The sequence below is a fragment of the Mytilus trossulus genome, chromosome 2 (genome assembly GCF_036588685.1).
Source record: "Mytilus trossulus isolate FHL-02 chromosome 2, PNRI_Mtr1.1.1.hap1, whole genome shotgun sequence".
NCBI lineage: Eukaryota > Metazoa > Mollusca > Bivalvia > Mytilida > Mytilidae > Mytilus > Mytilus trossulus.
The window spans coordinates 97,916,810-97,934,299 of NC_086374.1; the positions used below are offsets into that span (position 1 = coordinate 97,916,810).

At 33.0% G+C, this 17,490-nt stretch overlaps 1 protein-coding gene across 1 annotated transcript; it reads left to right on the forward strand.

Moving 5' to 3' along the window:
* Positions 1-5,421: 5,421 nt before the first annotated feature.
* On the forward strand, positions 5,422-7,068 carry LOC134706141 (uncharacterized). The gene has a single exon (XM_063564849.1). The coding sequence runs from the start codon at positions 5,422-5,424 to the stop codon at positions 7,066-7,068; it is 1,647 nt and encodes a 548-aa protein (XP_063420919.1).
* The last annotated feature ends 10,422 nt before the right edge of the window (positions 7,069-17,490 follow it).

Sequence of the window (17,490 nt, forward strand, 5' to 3'; positions counted from 1 at the left end):
AGTATCAGCATATAGTATGCAACAAAAGAAAGATATAAATGTATAATTATTTGCATGATTTGCATATAAAGAAATACGTTGATATGATTGGTCAGGAGGGCTTTCGGGAGCGGATTTTGACGTTATTTAGAAGACTGAAACATACTGTCACTACTTCAGTGCTGTAAATAGGAGACTTTTATTGCCAATCAGTGTATTTAAGAATTTAATGCTTCTTTTTGTAAATATATTGGGGTGTAAAAGCGTTGACAGAAGTACATTTTGTATGAAGCGCGGGAAAAGTAACGTCTTGTTTTGCCAAAACGACATCCGATTAATTTTAGTCTCTTCTAATCGATGTCCAAAATCAATAAGGTGATAAATTACCTCACATACACTAATGTATATGTGCATGTATTGAAGGGTTCTTATAACAACTAAATTTTAAACAGTTATACATACTGTCCATGGATTTTTTTCCCCACCTAAATTAGGTTACATGCAGATTGATATATATTCTGATAAAAAGGTAGTCCAATCGATCTGAATTTATAAATGCCATGCTTACGTTAGTGTACGTCAATGAGAAAACAACACAACGACAAAGAAACCAAACGTCATCTAGAGTGCATTTATCAGTCTTCAACAATAGACAAGGAAAAAGTACAGTCAATATTTTTAAGAGTATTATTTCACATCACAGTTTAGAAGAGGTTGAAACTCCCACACTCTTGTGTAGCCCAGCCACAGTATGTATGTGCCTATCTCAGTGCAGGAGCATTTAGTTCAGTAGTTTTATTTGGCGTATGTCTGTTTTGATTTTTTCGGTTTAATTTTTATTTCAAACAGACCATTATTTTTCTAGTCTGAATTGTCAACATTTTTCTTGTAGTGCTTTTAAAAGCCAACTTTACGGTATGAGTTTTTATCATTGATGAAGGCCGTACGCTTGCTGTTACCATTGATATCACAACTTAAATAACGTCGATTTGCGTAACAGACGTCGATTAGAGACTGGACGTCGATCTGAGTCTTACATATATATGTAAAATAATTAAATAACCAGGTACCAGGATTATAATTTAGTACGCCAGACGCGCGTTTCGTCTACATAAGACTCATCAGTGACGCTCAATTTAAACAGTTAAAAAGCCAAACAAGTACAAAGTTGAAGAGCATTGAGGACCCAAAATTCCAAAAAAGTTAAAGAGAATTTGTATGATTAGGAATTATGAAGAGCTTCTTATTTTTCGGGGATTTTGATCAGCGGTATACTTCTGTCGTCTTTATATGCAAACTTTATCGTAATTGTCTGTATAAAAAAGTGACGTTGCTCTCATGTTAACCATCATACTTTATATTCAGCGTGTGAGTGAAATAAAGAGATGAAACGCCAATTAAATCCTTTAAAATATTGTTAATTACTATGAAATCCCTTTCAGAACTATTCGTAATTTATTTGGCCTTTTTAACTTATTTTGAATTCGAGCGTCACTGAAGAGTCTATCGTAGACAATACGCGCGTCTGGCGTTAATACAAAATTTAATACTGGTATCTATGTTGAGGTTTTTTATATAGTACATCATGATTATTTTGATGAAACATATATGTTTGTCAATATGAGTTATGCATTGGAACTGAGTAAGCGATATATGCTCCTGATGACTTTAAGTAATGGAAAAACCCATCCATGACTCGCATAAATATAAAAATCTACTTCGACCTTACACTCCGATATCACTAATCCTTAATATATATGTAGAGGTCAGAAACAAATCCTATAACTTGTAATGGCAAATATTGTAAGGAATTGTTTTATTCTCTTTTTCAATAAATGTTGATAGAGAAAATACAAGCACCCCAAAATAAAGTAGTGGCTAAGTACTTGATTTGGTAATGGAAGAAGAAAAATTCGGTACAAAAATCAATGAAATAGGTGCCCAATAGTACCACATGGTTACAATTATATGAAATGTTGAATAAATGCAATAAAGGTTACGAAACAGAAAAACAGAGAATAGAAAATTAGGTGGCCCCAAGCCTGTGATATATGTTTAATTCCTTGTCATCCCAGAGTTGAACTGAGGGTATTTTACTTGATTAAGATTCCGTAAACGTTTAACAAAATGTTGCTAAATAGTGCAAGAGCAGTTATAAATACAAAAGTAAGAGAAATACACATTGTTGTATACAACCACTTCGTGTCAGTTACATGAAATAACTCCGATCACTACTAACTTGAATTGTCATGTTTATTTGGTCGACGTTCGATTTGTCCTCAAGGTAATACGGGTCCATCCAACTTTCGACTTATTAGTTTGAATTCTCGTTTGATATTTTCCGCATATCTTATACACGTTTTAAAAAGTTTGTGTGTATGTAAGTTTAAGGGGAACGAATTATGTTATGTTTTGTGCAGTTGATTAAGCGTTAACGTATCTAATTTCCACAGAGATTATTAGGGCCTGTAACTTCAATCCGACCCCCACACGAGCGTTTCATCTACAAAAGACTAATAAGATATTAAAGGTACCAGGATTATAATTTAGAACGCCAGACGCGCGTTTTGTTCACATAAGACTCATCAGTAACGCACAAATTAAAATATTTAGAAAGCCAGACAAATACAAATTTGGAGAGCATTGAGGATAAAAAATTCCAAACAGTTGTGCCAAATACGGCTAAGGTAATCTATGCCTGGGTTAAGAAATCCTTAGTTTTTCGAAAAATCTATATTTTTTCAACAGGAAATTTATTAAAATGACCACATTATTGATATTCATGTCAACACCGAAGGGTTGACTACTGGGCTGGTGATACCCTCGTGGACGAAACGTCCACCAGCAGTCGCATCGATCCAAAGGTGAAAATAGTTATCAAAGGTACCAGGATTATAATTTAGTACGCCAGACGCGCATTTCGGCTACATAAGATTCATCAGTAACGCTCAAATCAAATTATTCATAAAGCCAAACAAGTACAAAGTTGAAGATCATTGAGGATAAAAAAAATCCAAAAAGTACAAACCGTGTTTCGATTTTTAGAGCGATTCTATGATTGTAAATCTAGAAAAACGATTCGTTCCCACCAAATTAAAAAAAAATCATCATAGTGCAAGAAGAATTTAATATTTGCGCCAGACGCGCCTAGTTGGTTCTACAAAACAATGATGAATGTCGCTCGAATCAAAAACAGTTTAAAAAAGTCCAATAAAGTATGAAGTTGATGACCATTGAGGATCCCAATTTCCTAAAAGTTTGCCAAAAAAAAAGTAATCTATTCATCAGTATGAAAAGCCTAAGTTTAAAAAAAAAAAAAAATATTGTGAACAGTTACATTATGATTATGACCATATCTGTGATAACTCATGTCAACAACAAACAGGCTGACTACTGGGCTGGTGATAACCCTGGGTAAAAAAAACCATCAACAGTGACATGGACTCTGTGATTATTTTTACCCAGTTTGGCTCAACTAAAAATATATTCCACTGCAAAATATAAAGTTAAACTTGTGTGAATGGCTAATTGCATTTCCCTAACCTCAAATCAAAATGCTTGTTAATCAGAATATCACAAACATAAAATTGATAATAATTTGAATTTACTGCTAATTCACAGAATAAGTAGGGGCTCTTCACTTATTTTTCTAGATAGAATAGTGAAACTGATGATTATGTATCCTTTTTTTTTTATTCTTCGAACTTATTTCAGTCATTACTTGGTTTTTATAAATGATGTAATGTAAGATTACGTTGAAGTAAAACTCATGCAAAATATATGTACGATTTAAATTTTAATCGCAAATCAACTCAAATAACCTTTGAATATTTGATTGCCTCCCTTTAATTATTAGGAAAATCCCACTGAAAACGAAAGTACAAAACAAAAACGTAAAAGCGTAAGGTAAGGTATATTAATGTTTTTTTTTAAATATTGCCCTTATTATCTACAAATATAGGTTTAAATACAAACACATTAAGAGTTAAACACACATTGTAAACTGTGTTCTTTATGAACTATGTCGTCGTGTTCTATGTGTATTTTGACTTCCATTCGACATTTTCGTAAAGTTGGCCGTACACTGACCTATAGTGTTTTACTTTTTTAAATTGTTATTTGGATGGAGAGTTGTCTCATTGGCACTCACATCACATCTTCCTATATCTTATTATTAAAATCGAGACCAACACGTTTTGTTTGTCAGTCTCTATTTTGATTTGTTGTGAGTTATATAATATTGTGTAGAGGGATTAATACAAGTTGCAAAACTTGTTTCCCAATCCACTATAAATAAATATGTTTAAACTATATAATATTGCCTATATACTGTTATTTGGACTTTTTTCCCAATTGTGTTTTCTGTTTATTTTCGACTTATGGGTTTGAATGTCCATTTTCCATGTTTCGTCTCTCTTTTACACCCAATGCTGACACACATACAGGGGTCGTATAAAAGTGGCCATATTGATTGAATTTCGCTTTATACTTATATACCAAAAACATCGTTAAGGCTAAATTTGCGATTGCGTAAGGGAAAATTTAAGGTTGGCTTTGAAATAATGAAATAGTTGTGTCCGTATATGAAAAATAGGTATTGCGTCGTTTTCAACACGACGGGTGCCACATGTGGCGCAGGATCTGTTTACCCTTCTGGAGCACCTGAGATCACCCCTAGTTTTTGGTGGGGTTCGTTTTGTTTATTCTTTAGTTTTCTATGTTGTGTCATGTGTACTATCGTTTTTCTGTTTGTCTTTTTCATTTTTAGCCATGGCGGTGTCAGTTTGTTTTAGATTATGAGTTTGACGGTCCCTTTGTTATCTTTCGTCCCTGTTTCAACGCTCTCGTTATTTTATAAGAGTATTGTCTATTGTTTTTTTCTTTTACTGTTTTGTGTTGTCGAATAAATACTTCTTTGAAAAGGTGTTACTACAATTATTAGCAATTGGAAGCAAGTCGATCTTATCTACTACAAAGAAAACAGTCGAGGACAATAGTTATTATGAATTCATTGAATATAAATTGGAAATGTTTATTTTTACATATGTTAAATACTCTTTTTTCTTTATTTATTAATATCTTGAACATAACATTGTTTATTTTTCATAAGTATTTATTCTTCATTTCAAAAAGTAATCTTGGCTTTCTTATATGGTGATATTCGAGGTCGACTGTTACATTAAGGTTATAATTTGAAGAAAAAAAAAACCAACGTGTGTCTGTACGTGATTTTTAAAGTAAAAACACGAAAGCAATGTCAAGAATCTTTCTTTTAAAAACCTACATTTGACAGTTACTTTTTGTACATAAATCGCACACTTACACAGATGCATAACAATATATAGCTAAATTAAACATGTTTGTTTCAATTTGTGGTTGAAAATGAAATCCATAATTTTCATACATATCAAATGTGCTATCTTTGTTTTATTCAGGTTTAAAATGGCGGACAGTAAATTCTGTATCGGTTGTCAGCGTGGTGAGGAAGACGTAAATGCAGTAGCTTGGTGCAGTGATTGCAGCGAACTTGTGTGTAAGGTATGTGCTAGAGTCCACGAAAGGATGTCTCCGCCTCACAAGGTAATACCAATGAAAGAAATACAGCAACTTAGTTCCTCGCTTCTTAAGTTGTCCAAAAACTGTGAGAATCATTCCGAAGAAAAAAATGTACTGTACTGCTGTCATCATGATAAGGTTATATGTGATTCCTGCGTAACGGTATCACATCAAAATTGCAAGCCTGTCATTTCAATTGAAAAAGCTGCCAGAGGCGTTAAAGTAGGTACAGCTATTTCTGACCTCGATCGAAGGCTTGACAACCTATGTCAAGTCACGGAGAACATACTGAGTCACTCTGAAGCAACACTCGAAGAATTGACAAAAAGTCGGAACAGCATCAAGAAAAGAGTGTCGGAAATCAAACATAAATTTATTGCTCATTTGAATAAGTTAGAAGCAGATATACATAAAGACATTGACAATAAGTATAAACATTGTAACGACACAGTGTCCCGAAATAAAGATAACATCCAGTTAAGTGCTGACTCGCTGTCAATATGGAAGAACGATCTTAAATCACTGAGGCAACATTTATCTGAAATTCATTTATTCCAAATGGTAAAATTTCTAGATGCAAAAACACACAATAAAGAATTGGAAATCAGAGAGATTCAAAAAGCAACTGTTTCGTTACTAAGATATCACCCTCCTGAGTCTGAGTCAAACATACACAAATTACTCCCAGACTTGGGTATGATAATGGTAGACAATTTACCAGTACCTAAGTCTGTACTTGATATCGATCAACAAGGTCAGTTTCTTGCCAGAGACCATCAAAAGTTATCCTTAATACATTCATTCAAAACCACAAAACTAGGTGATGAAGTGAGAATATACAGAGGTTGCTTTATTCCTGATAATAGGTTACTCCTTAGTCAGTATCAAGAAAGAAAACTCGTTGTTTGTAAAATTGATGGATCCAACCCGAAAATAATTAATTTGGATTATGAACCAGAATGTATAACCTTGTATGACAACAACCACGCTGTAGTATCTCTTGAGGGAGATATCCAGATCATCGATCTGAGAACATTAGAGCCTGGTAGAATAATTAAAGTTGGGGGATATTGTAGAGGCATCACCTGTGTAAAGGATAAGATCTGGGTAAAGAATCAATCCAAAACACTAACCGTAGTAGATATTAATGGTAAAGTACTTTACACAATAAATACAACATTTCAACCTTGGGATATTTGTGCCAACAAAGAAGGTGATGTCTATTGTACAGACTGTGATAGTGATAAAGTCTTCGTCGTTACATCGGATGGAAAAGAACGTGAGATATACAGCAGTTCTGACTTGAAAAACCCACAAGGTGTGGTTGTAGATAACAATGGTGATGTGTTTGTTGCAGGAATGAATTCGAACAATATTCATAGAATATCTCATGATGGACAGACTCGTGACTTTATCCTGACAAAAGACGATGGTATCCATGCACCGACCGGTTTATCTTACAACTGTGACACGGGAGAACTGTTAGTTATCAACAACAATTATAAATCAGTAAATATTTATAAAAAGAAGTGAGTCAAACTTCTAAACTTCTGTCATCTTTAATGAATAAAATGAAACTTAAAAAATATCTATATTGTATTTTGCTGAATATTTTGATGTTTAAATAGCCTAATGATGATACTGTACTTGATATATTTTTTTTAGTTTCACTTTACACTGATGATTTTGAAAAATACTGAAAATAACTTCTGTTTTTTCTGACTATTATTATTAAAATGTGAGATGCGACAATCTAAATATTGAGCCTTGAACGAGAATCTTATTATTTTTACTTTAGATAAGAGATAATCTTACCGAATCTGTTCTGTCTTTTGAAATAAATTTTACAATAAAAATTTAATGAAATTCGACTAAAAACTAAATCACTGTTATATGCCATGAAAATTTAAATATGGTATGAACAATGATATGGAAAGTATCCACCAAAACGAATTGGTTGAATAGAATGCAGCGACAGGTAACCATACGGCCTTAAACAAAGAACAAAACACATATCTTAAGGCAAGCTATGAATATTAAAATCATAAATCTGTCCTTCTTTCTTTTGGTATCAACATCAAAGAAAACGAATAAAACGTGCCCTCATTATACTGGATACCTAAATTACACAAAACTCCATATAAAGAACGATACATAGCTGGGTCTTCAAAATGTTCGACTAAACATCTTTCTAAAGTACTGACTACTACATTTTCTACAGTTTAAGATGGACTTAAAAAATATTGTGAGGAGATATATTCTACCAGTGGTGTTAACCAGATGTGGATTCTCAAAAATTCGAAAGATCTACTGGTTAACCTTAAATCACAATCTTTGCAATTTTGCAGCAACATAAAAACTTTAGATTTTTCTACGCTATATACTTCTATTCCCCATGCTCAGTTGAAAGATCGACTTCACCATCTCATAAAACAGAGCTTTTTCTATAAAAATGGGCATCGTAGATACAAATTTCTTGTTTTGGGTTACAATAGTTCATATTTTGTGAAAAATCACACTGAATCTTCCCGAAAATATACTGAGGATGATATTATCAAAATGCTGGACTTTTTGATCGACAATATATTTGTTGAGTTTGGAAAATTTATATTTCAACAGATAGTCGGTATTCCAATGGGTACTAATTGTGCACCCCTGCTGGCTGATTTGTTTTTGTACTCGTATGAAGCAGAATTCATTCAAAACCTTCTAAAAGACAAAAAGAAAAAGCACGTTGCGAAATTCTTTAATTTTACTTTCCGATATATTGATGATGTTCTATCAAAGAATAACCCATACTTCAGCCAATACTTACATCTCATATATCCCAGTGAACTTGAAATTAAGGATACTACTGACACTAGAAGGACTGCTTCATACCTTGATCTTTTCCTCAATATTGACGTAGATGGACGACTTCACACCAAAATCTATGATAAACGGGACGATTTCAACTTCCCAATTATCAATTTCCCATTTCTGAGCAGTAACATACCCTCTGCCCCTTCGTATGGTGTTTACATATAACAATTGATACGTTATTCACGTGCTTGTTCACACTATACGGACTTCATAAACAGGAGTGTGCTCCTTACGCAGAAACTGCTCCAACAGAGTTATGCGGAGGACAGATTAAAATTGAAACTCCCTAAAATTTATGGACACGAGTGTAAACTCACATTGCGATAAGACGTGTCACGGTACTTGTTTAACCCAAATTTATGACTTTGGTTTTGATGTTATGTTTGTTATTCTCGTGGGATTTTTTCTGATGCTTGGTCCGTTTCTATGTGTGTGTTGTGTCGTTGTTCTCTTATATTTAATGCGTTTCCCTCGGTTTTAGTTTGTTACCTCGATTTTGTTTTTTGTCCATGGATATATAAGTTTTGAACAGCGGTATACTACTGTTGCCTTTATTTATACAAACAACCGCCTAATTAATGCTAAAACAATTATAGCAGGTGAAAGGTTCGGTATTTTCGTCACTTGGCGTGCGCCATCCGCCTTCAACTGTTTGTTAAAAAGGTCTTCTGTTCTACAGCTTGACCAATTGAAACTTCGGATTTTATTTATTGAAATGACTATTTTTTAAATATATAGGAAGACTGAATAAACCAATAATTTTCAATTAAAAAAAACTGTCAAAAAAAGTTGATGATGCAAACAAAACTAAAAAAATAAATCACATAAAAATACGTCAATAGCAAGTTGGTACCAAATTTAGGCTGATTAAGAAAATGTGGGAATTTTGTAAATTTAGTTTTACATTGAAACATTATTGTCATCCTTTATAAAACAAATCGACCAAATAAATCTAAAAAAATCTGAAAATGAACGATTTGCTTCGACGATTGGAATTAGAAATTATCTTCTAAAGTTGTTGGTGATAACCAAATCAGACGTTAAATGACGACACTATTTTATCAAATAAACTCATCATAGATGCCAGGATTAAATTTTGTATATACGCGAGACGTGCGTTTCGTCTACAAAAGACTCACCAGTGACGCTCTAATCCAAAAAAGTTAAAACAATCCAAATTAAGTACAAAATTGAAGAGCATTTAAGACCAACATTCCTAAAAGGTTTTTTTTCCAAAAGCTAAGGTAAGCTTTTCCTGAGGTAGAAAAGCATTACATTTGTATTTAAAAAAATTGAAAAGTTTTGTAAACAGTTGATTTATAAAATATGACCATATCAATGATAATTCATGTCAGCACATAAGTGCTGACTACTGGGCTGTTGATACCCTCGTGGAATTAAATAAAAGGAATATTTGAAAAACATTATAACAGTTAAATAAAAATATTGTGAAAATAAGAAACGTCCCTTTGACATCAAATTGTGGTTAATGATACCTGTATTGTTTCCATGAAAATAAAGATTGCGAACAATAGCATAAGTATAACAAATACTACTCGTGATTTAAAAATAATTTCTGCAGACTTGTGACAAAATAAAATATCACCAAAAAGATGAAGAACAATAATGTCATCTCCGCGTTTCCTTATATTTCATTACCCCTACATTTTATCAGTGATGTGGCCTGTATAGACCTTATAGGAAATGCAAGTGTTGTACAAGTTCTGTAGGTTGTGAGGTCAAGAATCGCAGATTCTGAGGTCCAGTGTTGCACTTCTCCGAATAACGATACATTCTATTGTAACTGAAAAATTTGGACGCGATTTGACACAAAATTAAAGTGACTGCATTTCAACTATGTTCCAACCTCTTAAATCGACGAATCAAGGGAATAAAAATAGGAAGTTGCATGAACTTCAAAATATGCTTGACCAGATGTGTCGACAGGGTAAAAATCTTCCATATGCACGAATTTTCCGCCATGAAAATTCACACCCAGTAAAATTTCACAATCGGGAATAGGACACACAAGAGATCAAACGACTAGGTCGGTTTCAAAAGATCTAAGACCACGAAAACATGTTCTTAATGGGTTTTGATTCCAACACATCGTGTTAAACTAAAGATATTTAAATATTGTATGATAAGTATTAATTTGTTGGTAATCGACATGAAAACTAAAACATATTATAATTCTTGCAATACTTGAAACTGTTTCTTGACGTCACAAGAGCCAATTCATACTCAGATGGAATATATATTCAAAGGTTCATATGAACGTTCATTGTGGTCTTAAATACACCAAATCTGTAAATAAATTCGTCATAGATACCAGGATTGAAACTTTACATTTACGGCAGACGCCCCTTTCGTTTACAAAAGACTCATCAGTGACGCTCGAATCAACTTTTAAAAAAAAAAGGCTTAATAATATTGAAATGTAAGTTTTATTGATAATAACACATAACATATATAAAGGTTAAGGATAAACACGGATATTGCTTCTTTCATTTTTGACAAAAAACATCTGAAAAGTGACATTGTTTGGCATATTTGATAGATATTTCATATTTTAGCTTGAATTGGATCGTTATTAATAAGTAAATCAGTAAGAGTCTTTCACATAAACTAATTGAAACACAAACAGAGTCCAAAATCTTTCGTCAGATGAACTTGAAATTTGAGGCCATAATCGACCCTTACCGGACCTCCTCCTAGTCTATTTCTCAAGACCTACTAGGATCATGTCTACTATATTCGATACTAGAAATACTAAGATGGTTGTCCTTGTGACAGATAGGGTTCTTCTTTCCTTTATATCCTGTTTCATTATCTATTAAAAAAACTTACTTCCAGAGTTGTCGTAAATTTAAGTTACAACCATACGCTTAGCACTAGTGATTGTTGAAACAGCTATTTAGATCATAACAAAATATGACTTTGGTGAAAACGGAAAGGATCATAACATTTTTGTCTGGGATGTTTTGGCTTTTATTATGGAACATCAACTGTGTGAAGTGAACATGTCGAGTGCTCCTCTTCATTATTTAACTGTTGATTTTTTTTCTTTTCAAGATCGTTTCAAATACAGTTTAATTGCAGGGAAACTATTAGCATCTTTAGAGACGTGTGTAGGTAGATGCATGCAACATTAGTAAATAATATAGGTACATAACCTTCTTAACATTTTTTAATATTAATTTTCTAATGTCACCCTGATTATAATACACATCCTGTCTCACAAACGCCGTGTACCTTTAATATAACCCAAGTTTAAATGAAGTTCTTGTTGCTCACTCTGTAGTTTTCTGCTGAGTTGTAATTTTTTAACTGTTGTTTGTTGGTATTTTTCTTTCTTACCCATATCCCGTTTTCATTTTATTTTCGGTTTATGACTTTGATCGTCCCTTTTGTATCTTTATGCTCTCTTTCACAATAAATGAGGGCTGAAATTTTATTTGCTGATTTTATAATTACACGAAAAAAATATTTAACTAAGTGTTATCAGATCCTTTTTCGCATAGCTACTACACATGATATTTATTTTATTCAGAATGTTCGGGTGTGAACATGTGTACCTTTTCGGTGCTATGAAAGGAACTGGGCATACATTGAATACTTGTGATACAATTTGTGTTTACGACTTTGTTTGTTTACCCAACCTATAATCTTAAATGCGAGTTCCATTGTTTCTTATCTAATAGAACGTGAATGCAATATTAAGTTCATCATAATAATCTTACCAAAAGATTAAATGCATTACCTACATTGGAACAAAGTAAAACAGAATAATAAATATGCGTAGGTCGGATGTGTCTCAATTTTGGAACATCACCGGTTTTTTTTTACATTTTGAATAATTGATATATATATTTGATGGGCATCACACCTGTGTCTACGTTTGCGATTGGTTGGTCGACATATTTTTGTAAATAATAGAATTGAACGACTTTTCAAAGCCATTTTTGGGGTTTATAAAGTCTGATTTAAACAAATATCTACCAAAACTGACATTAACATTCAAATGAATATTTTGTGTTTATTATTTAATTTAACGATTATTGCGAAGTGAAAATTAATTTTTTAAGGTCGAGTCAAACTGTATTATTTTCGCCGCTTTCTGTCATACTAGTTTACATACAACCTTACACAGATACACACCGCACCAACTCGTGAAGGGAACCTCCTAGATTTTGTATTTGTTACTAACCCAACGCTTGTCAAATCTTTGAAAAACGTGCCAGGTATATCAGACAAAGATATTAGCATTTCTGACCTGGAAACAATAGTCAATCAAGATATTGCTACATATGTACAAGACGGCAAAATGGGACCAAATTAATATAGACCAAAAACACACGTTAGAAAAAGTTAAAAGAAAAATACCAACAAGGATCTGGATACCTTCCAGATTCATCTGTTAAACCGCATGAACACAAACACCCCTAATAAAGAAATAAGATCGGGAAAAAACATCCCATAGATCAAACATAAAGAGAGAAAACGATAAAGAAAAAATAGAGGCTATACAAACTAGCCAAAATAATAATTTAAAAAATGATACAACTACAGGTCTTTCAAAGGGAATGCAAAAAAAAACTAAGGAAATAAAGCAGAAAACGAATATATCAATCAAATAAAATTAAGAATGGAAATGGGTAATGTGTCGAAGAGACACATCGGCCATAAAATAGACAGCAGCTGAAGGTCACCAATACACAAGAAACTAAAATTAAGAATGATACAAGACTAACAAAGGCCAGAGGCTCCTGACTTGGGACAGGCGTAAATATGCGGCGGAGTTAAACATATTTATGAGATCTCAACCATCCCCCTATACCTAAACGCATAACAACAAGCACATTAAAATTTAGTCCAGAGAGTTCCGAGTCCGATTTCAGAAGATGCAACCAAAGAAAATAAACAAAATGACATTAATACATAAATAACAACAGACTACTAACAGTTAACTGACATGCCAGTCCCAAGCCCCAATTAAAATAATTGAAAGGTTATGATTTCATCATATGAATATCAGGCATAATCCTTCCCGTTAGGGGTTTAGTATCAAACCATCATAACATATAACATAACCCGTGTCATGCCAACAACTGTTTTTTTAAATAAATGTGTTTAGTGCCGATGCAAAGAACATATAAGTGAATATATATAAAGCCAAAATATGCAATCTTTAATGACCTGACAAGAGTATCATAAATATATCCCTTCTTAATAAGTCTATTTAAAGGTTGTGTTACCTTCTGAGGTGAATACTGACATGTTGGTGCATTATAAAGAATAAAAATAACGACACCAAACCATTATGGAAATATATTAAATAAAAACACCAAGACTCAGGAGGAATATCACCATTTAAAAAGGGCCCTAGCCTCATCACTGATGAAGGGAATGCTGAATTATACTAGATCAATTCTAGTCAGTCTTCACAACAACCCCAGACAAAAACCTACCAACAACTAGAATAAAAGGTAATACAATATAACACTGATAACTATTAACCAAAAGGGACTACTCAAAAATACCAATCCAAATAAAACCTCTTGACCTGACAACATTCCAAACCGCATACTTAAGGAGTGTGCTGAGCAAGAAGCAAAATTTCTGCAAATCATTATGCTATGCTCCCCCGACACAGTTAAACTAACAAAAGACTGGAGAGATGCAAATATATCAAGTATCTTAAAAAAGTAGACAAACGTATCGCAGAAAACAACAGACCTGTATCATTAACATCTGTCCCCAGCAGAGTTCTAGAACATATCATACCTGCCAGACAGCGCAACATCACCAGTAAGACTATTTTCAGACGATAACCTGTTATGCAGATATACAGAACAATTAAAACTGACCAAGACAAACTCAAACTACAATCCGATTTGGATTAACTAGAAATTTTGGTTGACAAATGCGGGAAGCGATTCAGTATAAAAAAAATGCTACCCCTTATACATCAATAAAAGCAGACAAATTTTATGCACTAAATAAACACGTCATACTACAAGAGGTTCAAGGGAACCAATACTTAGGACTCCTAATATCAAATTACCTGCAATGGAGTATCCACATAAACAACATTATCAAGAAAGCTAACGCCACCTTGGGCTTTCTTATAAGGAATTTGAGGAACGTACCAAAAACATTTTGAAAAACAGCGTGCATATCCCTAGTAAGATCTACAATTGAATTTCGCCCAACCATTTGGAACCATTTATGAAAGGGATATAGACAACTTGGAACGTATTAAAAACAGAGGCATGGTAGTTATAAAGAAAACAAACCTACAGGAGTCAGGAAAACAGGGTCCATCACCAACATCAGCCACCAGCTTGAAATGGAGACGCTAGATGAAAGAAGACGCAGCTTCCTGCGGTTCTTGATATACCAGGTGGTTTAAGGTCTGGTACGGTCTATTCCAGCAAGACAAAAAAGAAAAATCAAAGCCAAAAAAATATTCAAATTGTCAAACAGACAAAATCGATCATTGACCGACAGATAAGGGCTTCAAGTACAAGACAGCAATAAGCCAGACTACAAAAGCTCATTTTTGTTGGAAACAACCATTCACTGGATAAATTGACAATGGAAACCAACTGCCAGATAAAGTTGTGCATGCAGATCAGGTAGAGTCATTCAAGATTTCTCTACAAGTAAATAGGATTCTACACGTATCAATACAGGTACAATTTCTGTTTACATTGGTTACAAGAAGAAGATCGGTCAATGCCGTATATTAAAAAGTAGACAACGTCAAGAACATTAACCGGAAGTTCTGTCGACCAATCATATAGGCGTATTCTTTAATATGCAAATCGTACAAAAATTATTATAGGATTTAAGGATGTTCGCTGCTTAGTTTCAAAATAAATAACTTTTCATAAAACTAGTATGTATTGATAGGGAATAAATTTGAGGAATCAAAATAGCAAAAAAATATAGGGATCCAAGTGCTTGTTTTCGAGATATTAGCCATTGGAATTTTGGCTGGAAAATGTTCTCTCTTGATTTTTCATAGCTTTATCATTGACCAAATAAAGTTTGCAAATATTATTAAAAAATAAGACTTTCACAAATGACTTATTATTATACATGTAAAAGATTTATAAAAAGAAAAATGGGGGTTCGTGGGGGTACTTTTTTAAGGCATTCAAATGGATAAAATCAGAGGATTCCGAAAATCTAACAAAAAATAAAAAATATGACAAGCAGACTTCCTTAACAACTTTATGAAGGAGATAATTGGTGTATAAACCCCACCATTCACTCTCAAACACATGACTTTTATGATATGTTTGTGAATGACTTTTATACACCAATAAATTCCGTTAAAAATGCGTTAAAACTTCATAATTCTTTAAATATGGAGATAAGGATATATATTTTCCACTCGTTAAATCTACAATTTGTTAATTGTAAATTTGTGGCATTGATTGGACCTTGTGCATGAATATTATATTTTTGGATATAGTCATAAATCATGCTCAATGAAATTAGCTATCTGAAAAAATAAACTTAAAATATCTTTTTTTTAATCTTTTTTTTTAATATAATTTGCAGATGAACGAGAAGTGAAAATAATTATATTTTACGCCGTATTTCCTAATATTCAAATTATATATAAGAATTATCAGACGGTAAACTCTTAAAAAAAAAACCAGTGACAATAAATTTCATTGAGACAACAATGCAATGACAAATTTACCAGGTATCAGCATAAAGTCTGCACCAAAAGAAAGATATGAATGTATAAGTCTTTGCATGATTTGCATTAAAGGAAATACGTTTATATGATAGGTTGGGAGGGCTTCTGGGAGCGGATCTTGACGTTGCTTAGAAGACTGCAACATACTGTAACTCATTCAGTGCAGTAAAAAATATACTTTTATTGCCAAGCAGTGTATTCGTAAGTAAAACGATGGCCAAAGTGACGTCATGTATTGGCAAAACGACATCCGATTAATTTTTGTCTCTTCTAGTCGATGTCCAATATCAATTAATGATAAATAACCTCACATACACTTATGTACATGTGCATGTATTGAAGGGTTCTTTTAACAACTAAATTTTTAAATAGTTGATCATTTACTGTCCATAAAAAAAACCTAAATTAGTTATTTTTCATGCAGATTAACAAATCGATATAAATTGTCATTTCTGCTCATATTTATAAATGACATGCTTATGTAGGTGTATGTCATGTCAATGAGAAAACAACCCAACGACAAAGAAAACCAAACGTCATCTAGAGGGTGTACATCAGTCTTTAACAACAGACATAAAAAGTACACTCAATAGTTTTGAGAGAATTTTTATTCACACCACTGTTTAAAAGAGGTTGAAACACTCACACATTTGTTTAGCCCAGCCACATTATTTGTGTGCCTTTCTAACTGCAGGAGCATTTAGTTCGGTAGTTGGTTATCTTTGGTTTATATCTGTTATATTTATTTTGGTTAAAAATAGTTTTATATTTCAAAAAGACCGTTAGTTTTCTAGTCTATATTGTCAATATTTTCTTTAAAAAATCCAACTCTATGGTATGGGTTTTTATCATTGATGAAGGCCATGCAGTTGCTGTACTATTGATATCATAACCTAAATACATCGGTAATTAAGTTGATACGTCTTGTGTCAAATCTATACAACGGACATCGATTAGACATACCAAAATTGGACGTCGATTTGAGAACATCAAAAACGAAGTCGATTATAGGGACATTAAATTGGCCGTCGATTTAAGGAACAAACGTCGATTAGAGATCGGACGTCGATCTGAGTCTTAGACATATATATATAAATGAATTTGTATAATTAGGGATTAAAAAGAGCTCCTTATTTTTCGGGGATTTTCATCAGTGGTAGACTTCTAGCGCCTTTATATGCAGACTTTATCGTAATTGTCAGTAAGGCAAAGTGACTTTGCTCTCATGTTAGCCATCAGACAGTTATATAAAATGTTCAATAAATGGTAATAATTAAAGGTTTAGAAACAGTTGAGGATAGAACATTAGATGGTCCAAGCCTGTGATATATGTTCTCTGTCATCCCAGAGTTGAACTGAGGGTAATTTAGTTG

What these genes read in the sequence shown, in the direction of transcription:
- LOC134706141 (XM_063564849.1), top strand. Translation starts at nt 5,422, where the DNA reads ATGGCGGACAGTAAATTCTGTATCGGTTGTCAGCGTGGTGAGGAAGAC.